Genomic DNA, 13,766 nt, shown 5'->3' with positions numbered 1-13,766 from the left:
TCTTTAGAAAATATTGCACTCTAGCCTGGGCGACAGAGCGAGACTCCGTCTCAAAAAAAAAAAATAAAATAAAATAAAAAATAAACATATATATTGTAGAGACATGTAATTTTTGGCTATTTGTACATGTATAGTGGTGAGTAGTTCCAAAAATGGATCAGATGTAACTTCTGCTTAGTTTGATAAAGGCGAGCCATCTACACAAAATTTGGCCAGTTAGTGATTATGGAGAGGTATTTATCTGCACTTTAACCAGAACTATTGTCAAACATGTGACCTACTTGTCTGATGTGTGTGTGTGCTTATCAATGTTCTACATTATTTCAGAAATGAAATTTTTATTTCTTTTTAGTTATTTAAATCAAATAATACTCTTTACTCCTTTAGACTTCACGAAAACCTCGTGAAGAGCGAGATGTGTCTCAATGTGAAAGTGTCGCTTCCACTGTTTCTGCTCAGGAGGATGAAGATATTGAAGCCTCCAATGAAGAAGAAAATCCAGAAGACAGCGAAGGTATCTCAAAATTTTAAATTTAGTTTTGACATCTGCTATCCAGAATAAATAATCATTTGACTGTGTAGGAGTTGCTTCATTGAGGAAACAGTGTGCCAGTGTTTTCATGGTGTGGAGACTTCAAACTTGGACATAATGTTTTTATTCATTTAACCAACAAATATTTATGTAGCACCTAGGATGGTCCAGAAGATCTTGGAAATGGCAGTCCTGCTTCAGACATCAAGTGCCAACATCAGTAAAATACCTGTGTGTCTGTGTCATTGCCATATTTATTTGTTCAATTAGTATAGTTGGTTACATTTCTCTTTATTTTATTGCCTTAAGTTTGATTTATTTTCATATTTTTACAGAGATTTATATGTACTGTAGTAATGTTTTTATGGAAAAAGAATTAGTGACCCTAGAGGCACCAATAGAAAAAAAAAACCCACGAAACTTAAGGAAATTTAAGAAATAATGTATCTTTGTCATTTAAACTAATGACAAGTTCGTGAAAAGGTAAATGTTTTCTTGATTTTTTTGATAAGAAAAAAGATACCTGATTTATTTCAATTTACACTCTGATTAAAGTTTCTGTGGATTTTTTTTTTTTTTGTAAATTGACTGCTTCTGATGTGGGAATTTTTATAATGCTTTTAGTAGCTCTTCATATATTAAACATGTTCATGTTTTGTATATGCAGATAATTTTTTCCATCATTTTCTTTTTGTTTTCCTTTTCAATTACCTTTGTTTAAACTTTGTGTAATTAGAGTTGTATATCTTTTCTTTGTAGGGTCTTTATTTTGTATAAGCTTTAAAAGTTGTACATCCTCCAGGTTTAGTAACATTGGATTTTGTGTTTTTTTTTCCTATAGATTATTCTTGTTGTCTTTTAAACTTAAAGTTGTATTGAAATGGGTTTTGGCTTTGAACAACCCCTAACGTTAAACTTGTGTTTGGGAGGGTTTGTGAAAAATGAGGTCATCTTTACAAGAGTAAAGAGAGTATTAGAGAAGGCTCACCCGAGGGTAGGGTAAGAGTGCTGCAAACAGGGAAGGTAGTTTGGTGTGTTAATGGCACTTCCAGAGAGGTTGTCAGAGTCTCTTGGTTTTAATGGGTTTGTTTCTGGTGGCTAGTATTCCCTGGGGTTATAAATGTTAATGAAGCCTGGAGGTTAATAAACCTCCTTGGGCTGCCATAACAAAATACCACAGATTGGGTGGCTGCAGCAACTAAAATTAATTTTCTCACGGTTCTGGAGGCTGTACGTGCAAGGTCAAGGTGCTGGCACAGTTGCTTTCTGATGAGGTCTGTCTTCCTGGCTTGCAGATGGCTGACCGCCTCGTTACTTTGTCCTTACATGGCCTTTCCTTTGGGTGTGCGCACTCCTGGTGTCTCTTCCTCATATGAAGACAACTCCTACTGGATTAGAGCCCACTGTTATAATCTCATTTAACCTTAGTCATCTCCTTAAAGGCCTTGTCTTCAAATACAGTTACATTGAGAGGTAGGGCTCCAATAGAAGAATTTTGGTGGGGAGGGGCACAATGCAGTCCATAACAAAGACCAAGTCTGGTATTAATATGTCTATCTGGGCCGGGCGCGGTGGCTCACGCCTGTAATCCCAGCACTTTGGGAGGCCGAGGAGGGCGGAACACGATGTCAGGAGATCGAGACCATCCTGGCTAACACGGTGAAACCCCGTCTCTACTAAAAAATACAAAAAATAGTTAGCCGGGCATGGTGGTGGGCGCCTGTAGTCCCAGCTACTCGGGAGGCTGAGGCAGGAGAATGGCATGAACCTGGGAGGCGGAGCTTGCAGTGAGCTGAGATCACGCCACTGCACTCCAGCCTGGGTGACAGAGCGAGACTTTGTCTCAAAAAAAAAAAAAAAAAAAAATATATATATATATATATATATATCCGTCTGATCAAGTGTAGGGTGGCACCATCACATCTGCTCAATCATCTAAAAGAGTTTCCTATTAAGAGGAAATGAATTTCCCAGTAGAATTGTAGGCTCTCTCCTCCTGTTGACTTAGCTTCATTTGGAAAGTGTCAAGAAGAGAACATAAATGCAGCTCATGTGACCTATGATCTCATACTTATTCCTAATCTTAATGAGACAGCACAGATGCACTGTTTATTGTGTGGCAAGGCTCTTGCCAATTGAAGAACAAGGGCAGCTGCTGAAGGGAGGGTTCCTATATCTGTTTTCCTAAAACACATCTGACTGTTTGAGTATCTTTCATGATTAGAAGAATTAAATCAGACCAAACTTCACCAAAATTTGGATTTGCTCTTGTTCTCTTTTTCTACATCATTCTTTAAGGTTTTTTTTGTATTTTTAGGAAAAGAAAAGATACTCATGTTTGGCTACTGCTTGGTGAAACATTATGCCTTGGAAACCTTCCTACTCTTTTGTGGCTTGGAAGAAGAAAATTGGAAAAGTGCTTATGTCAAATGATATCATCTGCTGTATAACCACTAACGTGTCTTCTAATATTTTGAAGATAAATGCCTTGTTAGTTTGCCCTTGGATTTGGGGCTTTCTACCACTATATAAACAGAAATGAAGGTTAAGTTGGGCTTTTTGTTAGCTTTTCAGTGCTTTGGTAGGATCTTTCAATAATGGTAATGGTTGCCGTTTTTTTTGTTTGTTTTGTTTTGTTTGTTTTAGAGACTGAGTCTCGCACTTGTTGCCCAGGCTGGAGTGCAGTGGTGCAATCTCAGCTCACTGTAACCTCTGCTTCCCGGGTTCAAGCAATTCCCCTGCCTCAGCCTCCCTAGTAGCTGGGATTATAGGCGCTTGCCACCACGCCCAGCTAATTTTTGTACTTTTAGTAGAGATGGGGTTTCGCTATGTTGGTCAGGCTGGTCTCGAACACCTGACCTCAGGTGATCCACCTGCCTTGGCCTTCCAAAGTGCTGGGGTTACAGACATGAGCCACCGCGCCCGGTCATGGCTGCCATATATTAAAACCTTACTACATGTGAGGTACTGTTCTGAATTATTTGCTTGTCTGTTTATGTTTTTTATTTTTTTGGGAGACTTGAACTCTCATGTGAACTCCAGACTCATATATTTGGTCACCTGCAGTATTTCCATTTGGATGCCTAAGGGCCATCTTATAGTTAACAGCCAAAGCAAACTCTTGTGTCTCTACCACCACAAGCTGCTTTTCCCTCTGGTCTTTCGCTATATCAATAAATTAGGTTTTCTTTAGTCTATTTAGAATTGGATCCTTGTCTCCATTGCTCCTACCCTGCTTCCGAGGAGCCCTCATCGCAATAGTTTTTGATTAGTCTCTTGCTTCTTTTTGTTCCATTCTTTTTATTTATTTTTAGAGATGAAGTCTCACTGTGTCACCTAGGCTGGAGTGCAGTGGCTCGATCGTGGCTCACTGTAGCCTCAAACTCCCAGGCTCAAGCGATTTTCCCACCTCATCCCCCCAAGTATCTGGGATCATAGGCATGTACCACCACATCTGACTAATGTACTATTTTATTTTGTGTAGAGACAAGGTCCATTCGTTTTTTCTTCCACAGCAGCCCGAGTGATTCTTAGAAAATGTGAATCAGATCATGTTTCTTCTCTAGTCCAAATTCTGTAATACTTTCCCATCTCAGTAAGAATAAAGACCCAAGGCCTTACTGCAATTTATGAGGCTCTGCATGAACTGACCTTTGTACCTCTGTGAAGTTTCTGCCAGCTACTTTTTCGTTGGCCCCCTCTGCTCCAACCACGCTGTCCTCTTTGCTGTTCCTGGGCAAACCAACCCCGACTTCAGGAGCCTTTGTGCTTTCTAATCCCTCTACCTGGGATGCTCTTCCCCACCATGTGCCCAGGGCTCATTCTCTCGTTTCCTTGAGTCCTCTGTTCAGATATCACTTTATTCTATAATACCTCCTCACCCACTTCTTTCTCAGTTTCGTCGTTTAGTCACTGCACTGATCACCACCTGATATATCACTTCTTTTGTTTTTTTGAGACAGGGTCTCTGTTACCCAGCGCTGAAGTGTAGCAGCGTGAACACGGCTCACTGCAAGCCTTGACCTCTTGGGCTCAAGTGATTGTCTTGCCTCAGCCTCCCAATAGCTGGGATTACAGGTGTACGCCACCATGACCAGCTAATTTTTTAATTTTTTTGTAGAGATGAGGTCTTACTATGTGACCCAAGCTAGTCTTGAACTCCTGGCCTCAGGCATTCTTCCTGCCTTAACTTCCCAAAGTGCTGGGATTATAGGCGTGAGCCACCACTCTCAGCCTATATTACATATTTACTGTTGTCTATTTCACGCTAGAATGTGGGCTCCATGAGAGCATCTGCTTAGATTTTTTTTAAATTGCTATGCCCGTGGTACCTTAGACAGCTCCCTGCACATACATAGTTGACACTTCATCATATTTGAAAGAATGAATTTGTAGAAGTTTTTTTTATTTTGCTGTATGTTATATACAATTAAAAAAATTTTTTTCCCAGATGGTTACTTAGATTTTCACAACCATTCATATACTTTATAATCCAGCCAGTATTTGAGTCTACTGTGTACCAGGCTAGTACTTAAGTGATAATCAAAATATATGATCTCTGTCTTCATGGAGTTTATAGCCTAGTGGAAGAAATACCCAGAAATCATTCTAGTAAATAAATGTAAGATTGTAACTGTAACTAGTACATGTGGTATCAGAACTATATTAGCAAAATATAACTTTGTTAAGGAAACCATGGAAGGCTTTTTTTGGGGGTGGGGGGAACAGAGTTTCACTCTTGTTGCCCAGGCTGGCACGATCTCGGCTCACCGCAACCTCCACCTCCTGGATTCAAGCGATTATCCTACTTCAGCCTCCCAAGTAGCTGGGAGCACAGGCATGCCACAAGTGGCTAATTTTGTATTTTTATTAGAGATGGGGGTTTCACTATGTCGGTCAGGATGGTCTCGAACTCCTCACCTCAGGTGATCCATCCACCTCGGCCTCCCAAAGTGCTGGGATTACAGGCGTGAGCCACTGCGCCCAGCCCATAGAAGGCTTTTTAAGCATGTGATGTTTGAGTTGATCACCAAAGGAAAAGTAGGTGAAAGAGCCTTTCAGTAAAGGTGAATGGCATATACAAAGTCTCTGGTAGAAGATGCATGAGGCATTGAACAAACTAAATAAAGGCCAGTGTGACTTGAATTCAGAGAGCTGTGTGCAAGCTGGAGAGGCTGGAGGGGGCCCTCTGGGCAAGGCCTTGCAGACCATACCAGCAATTTTGGAACTTTATCCTAACAGTAATGGGGGTCCATTGAAAAGTTATGTGAGAGAGAGAGTGAGTTATTATGGTAAAATCTGGCTTTTAAAAAGACAGCTCTGTCTTTGTTGTAGAGAATGGTCTGAAGTGGAGTGAAGAGAGTTGGTTTTGGACTAGAGTGCTAGCTGTGAAGTTGAACAGGATTGGATAGATTCAAGAGAATTTTTAGAGAGAAAATCAGTGAGCCTTGTCAAGGCCGGATATGGGGTAAATTAGAGGAGGGTTTAAAAGATGACTTCTTGGTCTCTGTTTTGTTTAATTGGATAGTAAACCCTAGAAAAGAATCTGATTTGCAAGTGGTTATTACAACTCTAGTACAGAACATACTGAATTTGTGATGCCTTTGATATATCTAGGTAAAGATGTCAAAAAGCACTGAAAGTCTATTTATAGAACAATATAAACGATATGGGGAAAGATCTGTGTTACAATATTAAATTAAAAATCTACGAAATATTATTCTAGAGCCTTCTGTCCGGTGTGGTAGCCGCTAGACACTTGTGGCTATTGAGCACTTGAAATTTGGCTAGTTTAAATTTAGATATGCAGGCTGGGTGCTGTGGCCTATGCCTGTAATCCCAGCACTTTGGGAGGCTGAGGTAGGCGGATCACCTGACGTCAGGAGTTCAAGACCAGCATGGGCAACATGGTGAAACCCCATCTCTACTAAAAATTCAAAAATTAGCTGGGCGTGGTGCCAGGCACCTATAATCCCAGCTACTCAGGAGGCTGAGGCATAAGAATCGCTTGAACCTGGGAGGCGGAGGCTGCAGTGAGCCAAGATAGCACCACTGCCATCCAGCCTGGGTGACACAGTGAGACTCTGCCTCCAAAAAAAAAAAAATAGATATGCAAAAAATGTAAAATACACATGAGATTTTGAAGATTTAGTTCCAAAAAAAAGGAAAAATAATCTTTTTATGATTTTTCGCTATTGATCACATGTTAAAATGATATTTCACATATACTGGGTTAAATAAATTCTACAAAATTAGCTGGGCATGGTGGCACACGCCTGTAAATCCAGCTACTTGGGAGGCTGAGGCAGGAGAACTGCTTGAATCCGGGAGGTGGAGGTTGCAGTGAGCTGAGATCGCACCATTGCACTCCAGCCTGGGTAACAAGAGCGAAACCCCATCTCCAAAAAATTAAAAAATTAAAAAAAATAGTTTAAATTATTTGACCCATTTCTTCTTACTTTTTAAATGTGGCCATCAGAAAAATTAAAATTACAGATGTGATTACATTATATGCCTATTGGATGGAGCCGTTCTAGAGTGTCAATTCAGCTGAGTAAAAGGAAATTCACAGGAAGAGGCTTCTAGAAATACACCAGAATGTCGTCATTTATAGGAATGTTTTTTGTTTAGTTTTATTGTTCATTCTTTTTCAATTTCATATAAATTATTTTCAGACATTAAAATCCTTTATGCTTTTAGTTTCAGAAGGTCAAGATAATTTGATCTTTCACTTTTATATTCTGTAGGAAACTTTAGCCTTCTCAATGGCTGTAAATACTTCAGTGAGGTCATCAAAGGAATAGAATTCATCCTAAACAACTACTTTCAAGCATGGTTTCTATCACCACCTGAAACATGTTCATTATCAGATTTTTATGCTGTATCATTATCTTTAAGGTGCAGAAAATAGTTCTGATACAGAAAGTGCTCCTTCTCCTTCACCAGTTGAAGCTGTCAAGCCCAGCGAGGACAGTCCTGAAAATGCTACTTCTCGAGGAAACACAGAACCTGCGGTTGAGCTTGAGCCCACCACGGAAACTGCACCCAGTACATCTCCCTCCTCAGCAGTTCCAAGTACAAAACCAGCTGAAGATGAAAGTGTGGAGACCCAGGTGAATGACAGCATCAGTGCTGAGACAGCAGAGCAGATGGACGTAGATCAGCAGGAGCACAGTGCCGAAGGGGGTTCTGTTTGTGATCCCCCGCCCACTACCAAAGCTGACTCTGTGGATGTTGAAGTGAGGGTGCCAGAAAACCATGCATCTAAAGTTGAAGGTGATAATACCAAAGAAAGAGACTTGGATAGAGCCAGTGAGAAGGTGGAACCTAGAGATGAAGATTTGGTGGTAGCTCAGCAAATAAATGCCCAAAGGCCCGAGCCCCAGTCAGACAATGATTCCAGTGCCACGTGCAGCGCTGATGAGGATGTGGATGGAGAGCCAGAGAGGCAGAGGTGAGGCTCGTTCCATAAGTCCTCCCCTGTGCTTACTCTGCTGGTTGGTGACAGAATCACAGGGTGGTGCTGGCTGCAGACATGGCTCCTATGTAAATATTGGCACGTTATAGGTAGTCTGTATGATTTTAGTATTGGGCTGATACTGTTCTGTTTAAATAACCACAAACTGTTTTTTTGTTTTTTTGTTTTTTTGTTTTTTTTTTTTGAGATGGAGTCTCGCTCTTTCACCCAGGCTGGAGTGCAGTGGCGCGATCTCGGCTCACTGCAGGCTCCGCCCCCCGGGGTTCACGCCATTCTCCTGCCTCAGCCTCCCACGTAGCTGGGACTACAGGCACCCGCCACCTCGCCCGGCTAATTTTTTGTATTTTTAGTAGAGACGGGGTTTCACCGTGTTAGCCAGGATGGTCTCGATCTCCTGACCTTGTGATCCGCCCGCCTCGGCCTCCCAAAGTGCTGGGATTACAGGCGTGAGCCACCGTGCCCGGCCAACCACAAACTGTTGTATGATCATTTTAATGAAACAGATTATACATTTCTCCTACATCTGTCTTGTTACGTGTATTCTGTATGATAGCATAACAGGGAATTTCAACTAATAAAGTTGTGAATAAACCACAGATAACTGTTGTGCCCGAGGAGGGCAGCAGTGGGATGTGATAGAAGAAGGTGGAGGCTAGAGGCATTGAGGAGCTCCCGCTTCTCTAAGGCAGTGCAACCTCAAAACAAGGCCTACCAGCCCCTACTTGTTAGATAGAAGAAAATGCTGAAAAGAGAGACATGTTCAGTGTTCTGAAAATTTTTAGAAAGCATAATTTAAATGCAAATTAATGATAATTATGACCACTTTTTTGTATCAGTTAACATTTTAGATTGTTCATATTTGTAATTTAAAATATCAGGTATAATGCAGATTAATTTACAAGTTTTTTGGTTTTTGTTTTTTTTTTTTGAGACGTAGTCTCGTTCTTCCCCAGGCTGGAGTGCAAGGGCATGATCTCGGGTCACTGCATCCTCCACCTCTTGAGTTCACGTGATTCTTCTGCCTCAGCCTTCTGCTGGGACTACAGGCACATGCCACCATGCTTGGCTAATTTTTGTATTTTTAGTAGTGATGGGGTTTTGCCGTGTTGGCCAGGCTGGTCTCAAACTTCTGACCTCAGGTGATCCACCCACCTCAGCCTCCCAAAGTGCTGGAATTACAGGCGTGAGCCACCACTCCCTGCAGTTTACAAGTATTTTTAGTCATTAAAGGTTAATTAATTATACAAAAAGTACATCATATCTTTATGGTTTTTGTAAAAATTACAGTAAAAGATACATATTTTACAGGTATAGTTATTACTTTATTTAATATATTTTATTTCCTGGTGTTTCCTTTTCCTTAAAAGAAATTGAATCACTTATAATTGTAGTAGAATGGTAAATTGGTGCAAATTCTAGAAGTGAATTAGACTGAAACATCACTTAATCGGAACCCAATGAAACCCCACTCCTTTTTTTCTTTTTAATAAGAAAAAAGAGACAAGCTACTCAACAGATAGCTAAATTCTCTTCAAAGTTTAGCTTTCAGAGTGTGTCTTGGTGTCACTGTATTTTCAGTTCATATGCAATGTATTTTATATCTTATGTACTCCATAATGAGATTTGATACTAGAATAATAATATGGAGCACTATAGTGCTGATTCCTCAAAGAGTGTTTTATATACTAGATGCTAGAATTTTCATCAACATGAATTGAAATAAAGTAGGTGTTCTGCTTAACTATTGGTTTACCAGAAAATTTGACTGTCACTTTTTCTTTCACCTCAGAGTAATCTAGATTATATTTTAATGGTGTCAGTCTTTAACTGCAGTAAACATAAATGAATTCCACCTGTGTAGTCCCTTTTTAAGCATCCTTTAATGAAACATCTCATCTAAAATAAGGATTATCTGTGTTTTGCACTGTTGGTCTTGGTAACTATACATGAAGGAAAAATTAGGTAGGATGGCAGTAATTTTAAATGGTAAACATCCTAAGAGATGAACATGATAGTAGTTTTGAAATTCAGAAATTCCTTGGAAAAATATGATGGTTTCTTAATGACACCCTAAAGTCTACACTGCTCCCAAATGACTGAAATAACACTTCCAGTTTTCTATAGCTTTCATATCTTTCTTCTTTATGTAGTATGTGAATTGTTTTTTTAAATACATTTTAATTTTCTTACCAATTTATACATTTTTAAATGTTCACCTTCCCCCAGTGACCATGACAACATTGGGAAATATGACCAGGCCCATAAAGCATGACACTAGTACAAAATTTCCTCAAGTTTATATATTGGGTATCCTAAACTTGAGTGTAGGTATTGGCAATATCAGCCGGTGGAGTGTGAGATGGCAGGGACTATGGTGAGCAGAGGAGTGTGTGCTCATGTGAGGGGGACGGCGGCTACTAGATGTATGGCAGGTCGCTGCTCTTGGGGAGTGCTGATTTCATGTTTTTGGTTCTTTCCATTTTTCATGAGAAGCCAGAGGTCTGGAATTTTGGATGAAATTTTCAATTTAAAAATCACAGCAGCTTATTCAAATATTAAAAAAAAAAATACTCTGTGATCCCAATAAAACAGCCTTTAACAGGTAACTAGTTTTTAACCCATGTTAGGATATTTGTGGTAAATTAGGACTGAACAGTTTTAAATGGACTTTGTTCAGATTGTTTTGTTGGTTAGATATAGACAATTCAGATAAATTTCAACCTGTAAGTCAGTATTAGGTTTCTTTTTTCTTTTCTTTCTAATATAAAATACTTTGCAAATTTGCATGTTTTTCTTGCGCAGGGGCCATGGTAATCTTTGTATCATTTCAATTTTAGTATGTGTGCTGCTGAAGTGAGTACGATATTCAGTTTCTTTATCTGGAAAATCAGCTTTATGGGTCCTTTTTCCTTAACTGTCCAAATATTTTATATGGGTTAATATATGTGTGTCCATGTGTCCATGTGTGCATGTGTATGTACATACTAACTTAGAAGAAATTATAGTGATTTATGTTTGAGTCTTAAAAATGTATTCATTTATCTTTTTTTTAAATTGCAATTGCAGAATGTTTCCTATGGACTCAAAGCCTTCACTGTTAAACCCCGCTGGATCTATACTAGTCTCATCCCCATTAAAACCAAATCCACTGGATCTGCCACAGCTTCAGCATCGAGCTGCTGTTATCCCACCAATGGTAAGTTTTTATCGTGAGGAAGAAAACTAAAGATGAAAAACTGAGACCTTTATAGACATATTTCTTCTGTTCTTTAATTGGTTCTTGATTAAAAAAAATTGTGGTACAAAACATAACATGAAATTAATAATTGTAACCAATTCTAAGTATACAGTTCACTAGTGTTAAGTGTGTTAAGTATATTGACATTGTTTAGAAAATGATCCCCAGGACCTTTTCATCTTTCAAATGCGAAATTAATTAAACAACTCCTCTCTTCCTCTTGCCGCTTGCCACTGGTAACCACTGTTTTGCTTTCTGGTTCTATGAATTTAACACACAGTTTAGATACCAATGAACTGTTTTTTCCCACAATACTTACTATACCAAATGTATGGGTTTTTTCCTCACACCAATGAATTCTCCACCTCTTTGGTCACCAACTAGGTTCCTACAGTCAGTTCAATTCAGACACTAACTACCCGGCATGATCGTCTAATACCACAAGTGTAAGGGCTCAGTACCACAAGGCTACCCCCATTTCTGATGCCAGTTCTATAGGTATTGGGTCCCCAGGTTACTCACACTTCTGACTAGGCTGCAGATTGGGGATTCCTCCGATTCTCCCCGTCAGGTTCCATAATTTGCTAAAATGCCTCAAGAACTTAGGAAAGTGCTTTACTTATAATTACTGGTTCATTATAAAGGGTATAACTCAGAAACAGCCAAATGGAAGAGATGGATCGGGCAAGGTGTGCAGAAGGGGTGTGGAGCTTCTGTCCCCTCTCTAGGTCTGCCTCCCTCCCAGCAACTCCACGTGTTCACTCTTTAAACCCCATCGTTTGGGATTTTTATGAAGGCCTCATCACATAGGTATGAATGATTAAATCATTGGCCATTGGTGATGGGTGCATGAACCTTTAGCCCCTCTCCTCTCCCTGGAGGGTTGGGGGTGGGGTGAGCTGGATGGAGCTGAAAGTTCCAGCCTTTGCTGGGCGTGGTGTTGCCCGCCAGTAGTCCCAGCTATTTGGGAGGCTGAGGCAAGAGGATTGCAAGTTCAAATCCAGTCTGGGCAAAATATTGAGAGACATCCTACCCCAATCCCCGAAGAAGTTCTAGCCTTCTGCCTTGTGGTTTTTTGGGCTGTCAGCCCTTATCCTGAGGCAATCTAGAGGCCCCAGCCAGGAGTCATCTTGTTAGCATACAAAAGACACTCTTACTGCTCTGGAAATTCTAAGGATTTGGAACAAAAAAAGTCTTTGGGAGAAGGACCAAATATTTAATTTTTATTGTACCACACTATGTCATATAAATGAAATCATACAGTATTTGTCATTTTGTGATAGGCTTATTCCACTCAGCGTAATGTCCTCCAGGTATACTTAACAGGTGCCAGAATTTCTTTCTTTTTAAAGGCTGAATAATACTCCATTATATCTGTATACCACATTTTATTCATTCATCCATTCATAGACATTTGGATTCCTTCCACCTCTGGACTATTGTGACTAGTACCTGTATGGTCAGTCTTTGATTTTAGTACCTTGGTTTTTCTTATGTCCTCTTGTGCTGGGCTTGGGTTAGGGAGTGCTAAGACATATGGGAGAGAAGGGTAGGAAGATGCTGAGTCTAACTTTGAGTAAACTCTTTGAGATAACCAAAGGTTATATCCTTAGTACATTGCTTTTTCAAATGACTTGTGATGATTGATTGAAACGGTCATTTCCAGTTAAGAAAAAAAAAGAAATACAATGCTCAAGCCATAAATATTAATAAGTCCTGTTTTTGTTTGTAACCACAGCAATAAGGAGCCATAAAACAGTAGTAGCATTAAGCATGTAATTAGGTTTTGAATATTTAGAATAAATTATAGAGATTATGGCCAACTCCAGTATACAATTTCAAGTCTAGTTTATTTTTATATTTTACCTTAATAATCTACAGATTTCAAGTATATTTTATTTACATTTTACCTTAATAATCTGTAAAATTTGACTCATTTTTGATACTAAATTCCAATCTTGGGTATTGTTCTTTTCTTTAGTTATTTTCTATTTATTCAAATATTTAAAGCTCTTGCTTTATTCAAAAATGTGTTTTCTATCTCAAATAATAAGTGGTAAAAGTTTTTAATTGTGTACTTACCACAAAAATATCATTAAACATTTGTTCATTCACTGATTCATTCAAACGGACACTTATTGAGTGATTAGTTTAAGACAAGGTTCTTAATATTGTGGAGAGTATTTATATATTATAGCCTCTGATTTCAAAAAACTTAGGGACTGGTCTGCATAATAAGGCAGAGAGGCTGGGCGTGGTGGCTCATGCCTGTTATCCCAACACTTTTGGGAGGCTGAGGTGGGTGGATCACTTGACCGCGGGAGTTCAAGACCAGCTTGGGTGACACGGCGAAACTCTGTCTCTCCAAAAAAAAAAAAAAAAAAAAAAAGGCCGGGCACGGTGGCTCACGCTTGTAATCCCAGCACTTTAGGAGGCCAAGGCGGGCGGATCACGAGGTCAGGAGATCGAGACCACGGTGAAACCCCATCTCTACTAAAAATACAAAAAAATTAGCCAGG

General features: G+C 39.6%; 1 protein-coding gene, 1 long non-coding RNA gene and 1 other non-coding gene across 32 annotated transcripts in view; 2 read left to right on the top strand and 1 right to left on the bottom strand.

The window, feature by feature from the left end:
- NCOR1 (nuclear receptor corepressor 1) overlaps positions 1 to 13,766 on the top strand; it is a 186,471-nt gene that overhangs the window by 108,221 nt on the left and 64,484 nt on the right. For 27 of the 30 annotated variants that reach the window (XM_063629336.1, XM_063629334.1, XM_063629330.1 and 24 more), the window contains 3 exons: positions 388 to 514; positions 7,430 to 7,985; positions 11,076 to 11,205. In XM_063629336.1, coding sequence (XP_063485406.1) covers positions 388 to 514; positions 7,430 to 7,985; positions 11,076 to 11,205 — 813 coding nt within the window. The remainder of the gene's footprint in view (positions 1 to 387; positions 515 to 7,429; positions 7,986 to 11,075; positions 11,206 to 13,766) is intronic. The other 3 variants (XM_055258858.2, XM_063629341.1, XM_055258855.2) reach the window with 1 other exon arrangement.
- On the top strand, positions 521 to 2,408 carry LOC134735262 (uncharacterized). The gene is made up of 2 exons (XR_010118250.1): positions 521 to 1,015; positions 1,828 to 2,408. It is a non-coding gene; the product is annotated as an uncharacterized lncRNA (long non-coding RNA).
- LOC129470815 (U6 spliceosomal RNA) lies at positions 10,767 to 10,870 on the bottom strand. The gene has a single exon (XR_008653341.1). It is a non-coding gene; the product is annotated as a U6 spliceosomal RNA (small nuclear RNA).

Source organism: Symphalangus syndactylus, chromosome 20, assembly GCF_028878055.3.
Source record: "Symphalangus syndactylus isolate Jambi chromosome 20, NHGRI_mSymSyn1-v2.1_pri, whole genome shotgun sequence".
NCBI classification, from domain to species: Eukaryota; Metazoa; Chordata; class Mammalia; order Primates; family Hylobatidae; genus Symphalangus; species Symphalangus syndactylus.
Note: the sequence above shows the minus strand (reverse complement) of the source record. Positions and strands in the feature narration are given on the sequence as shown.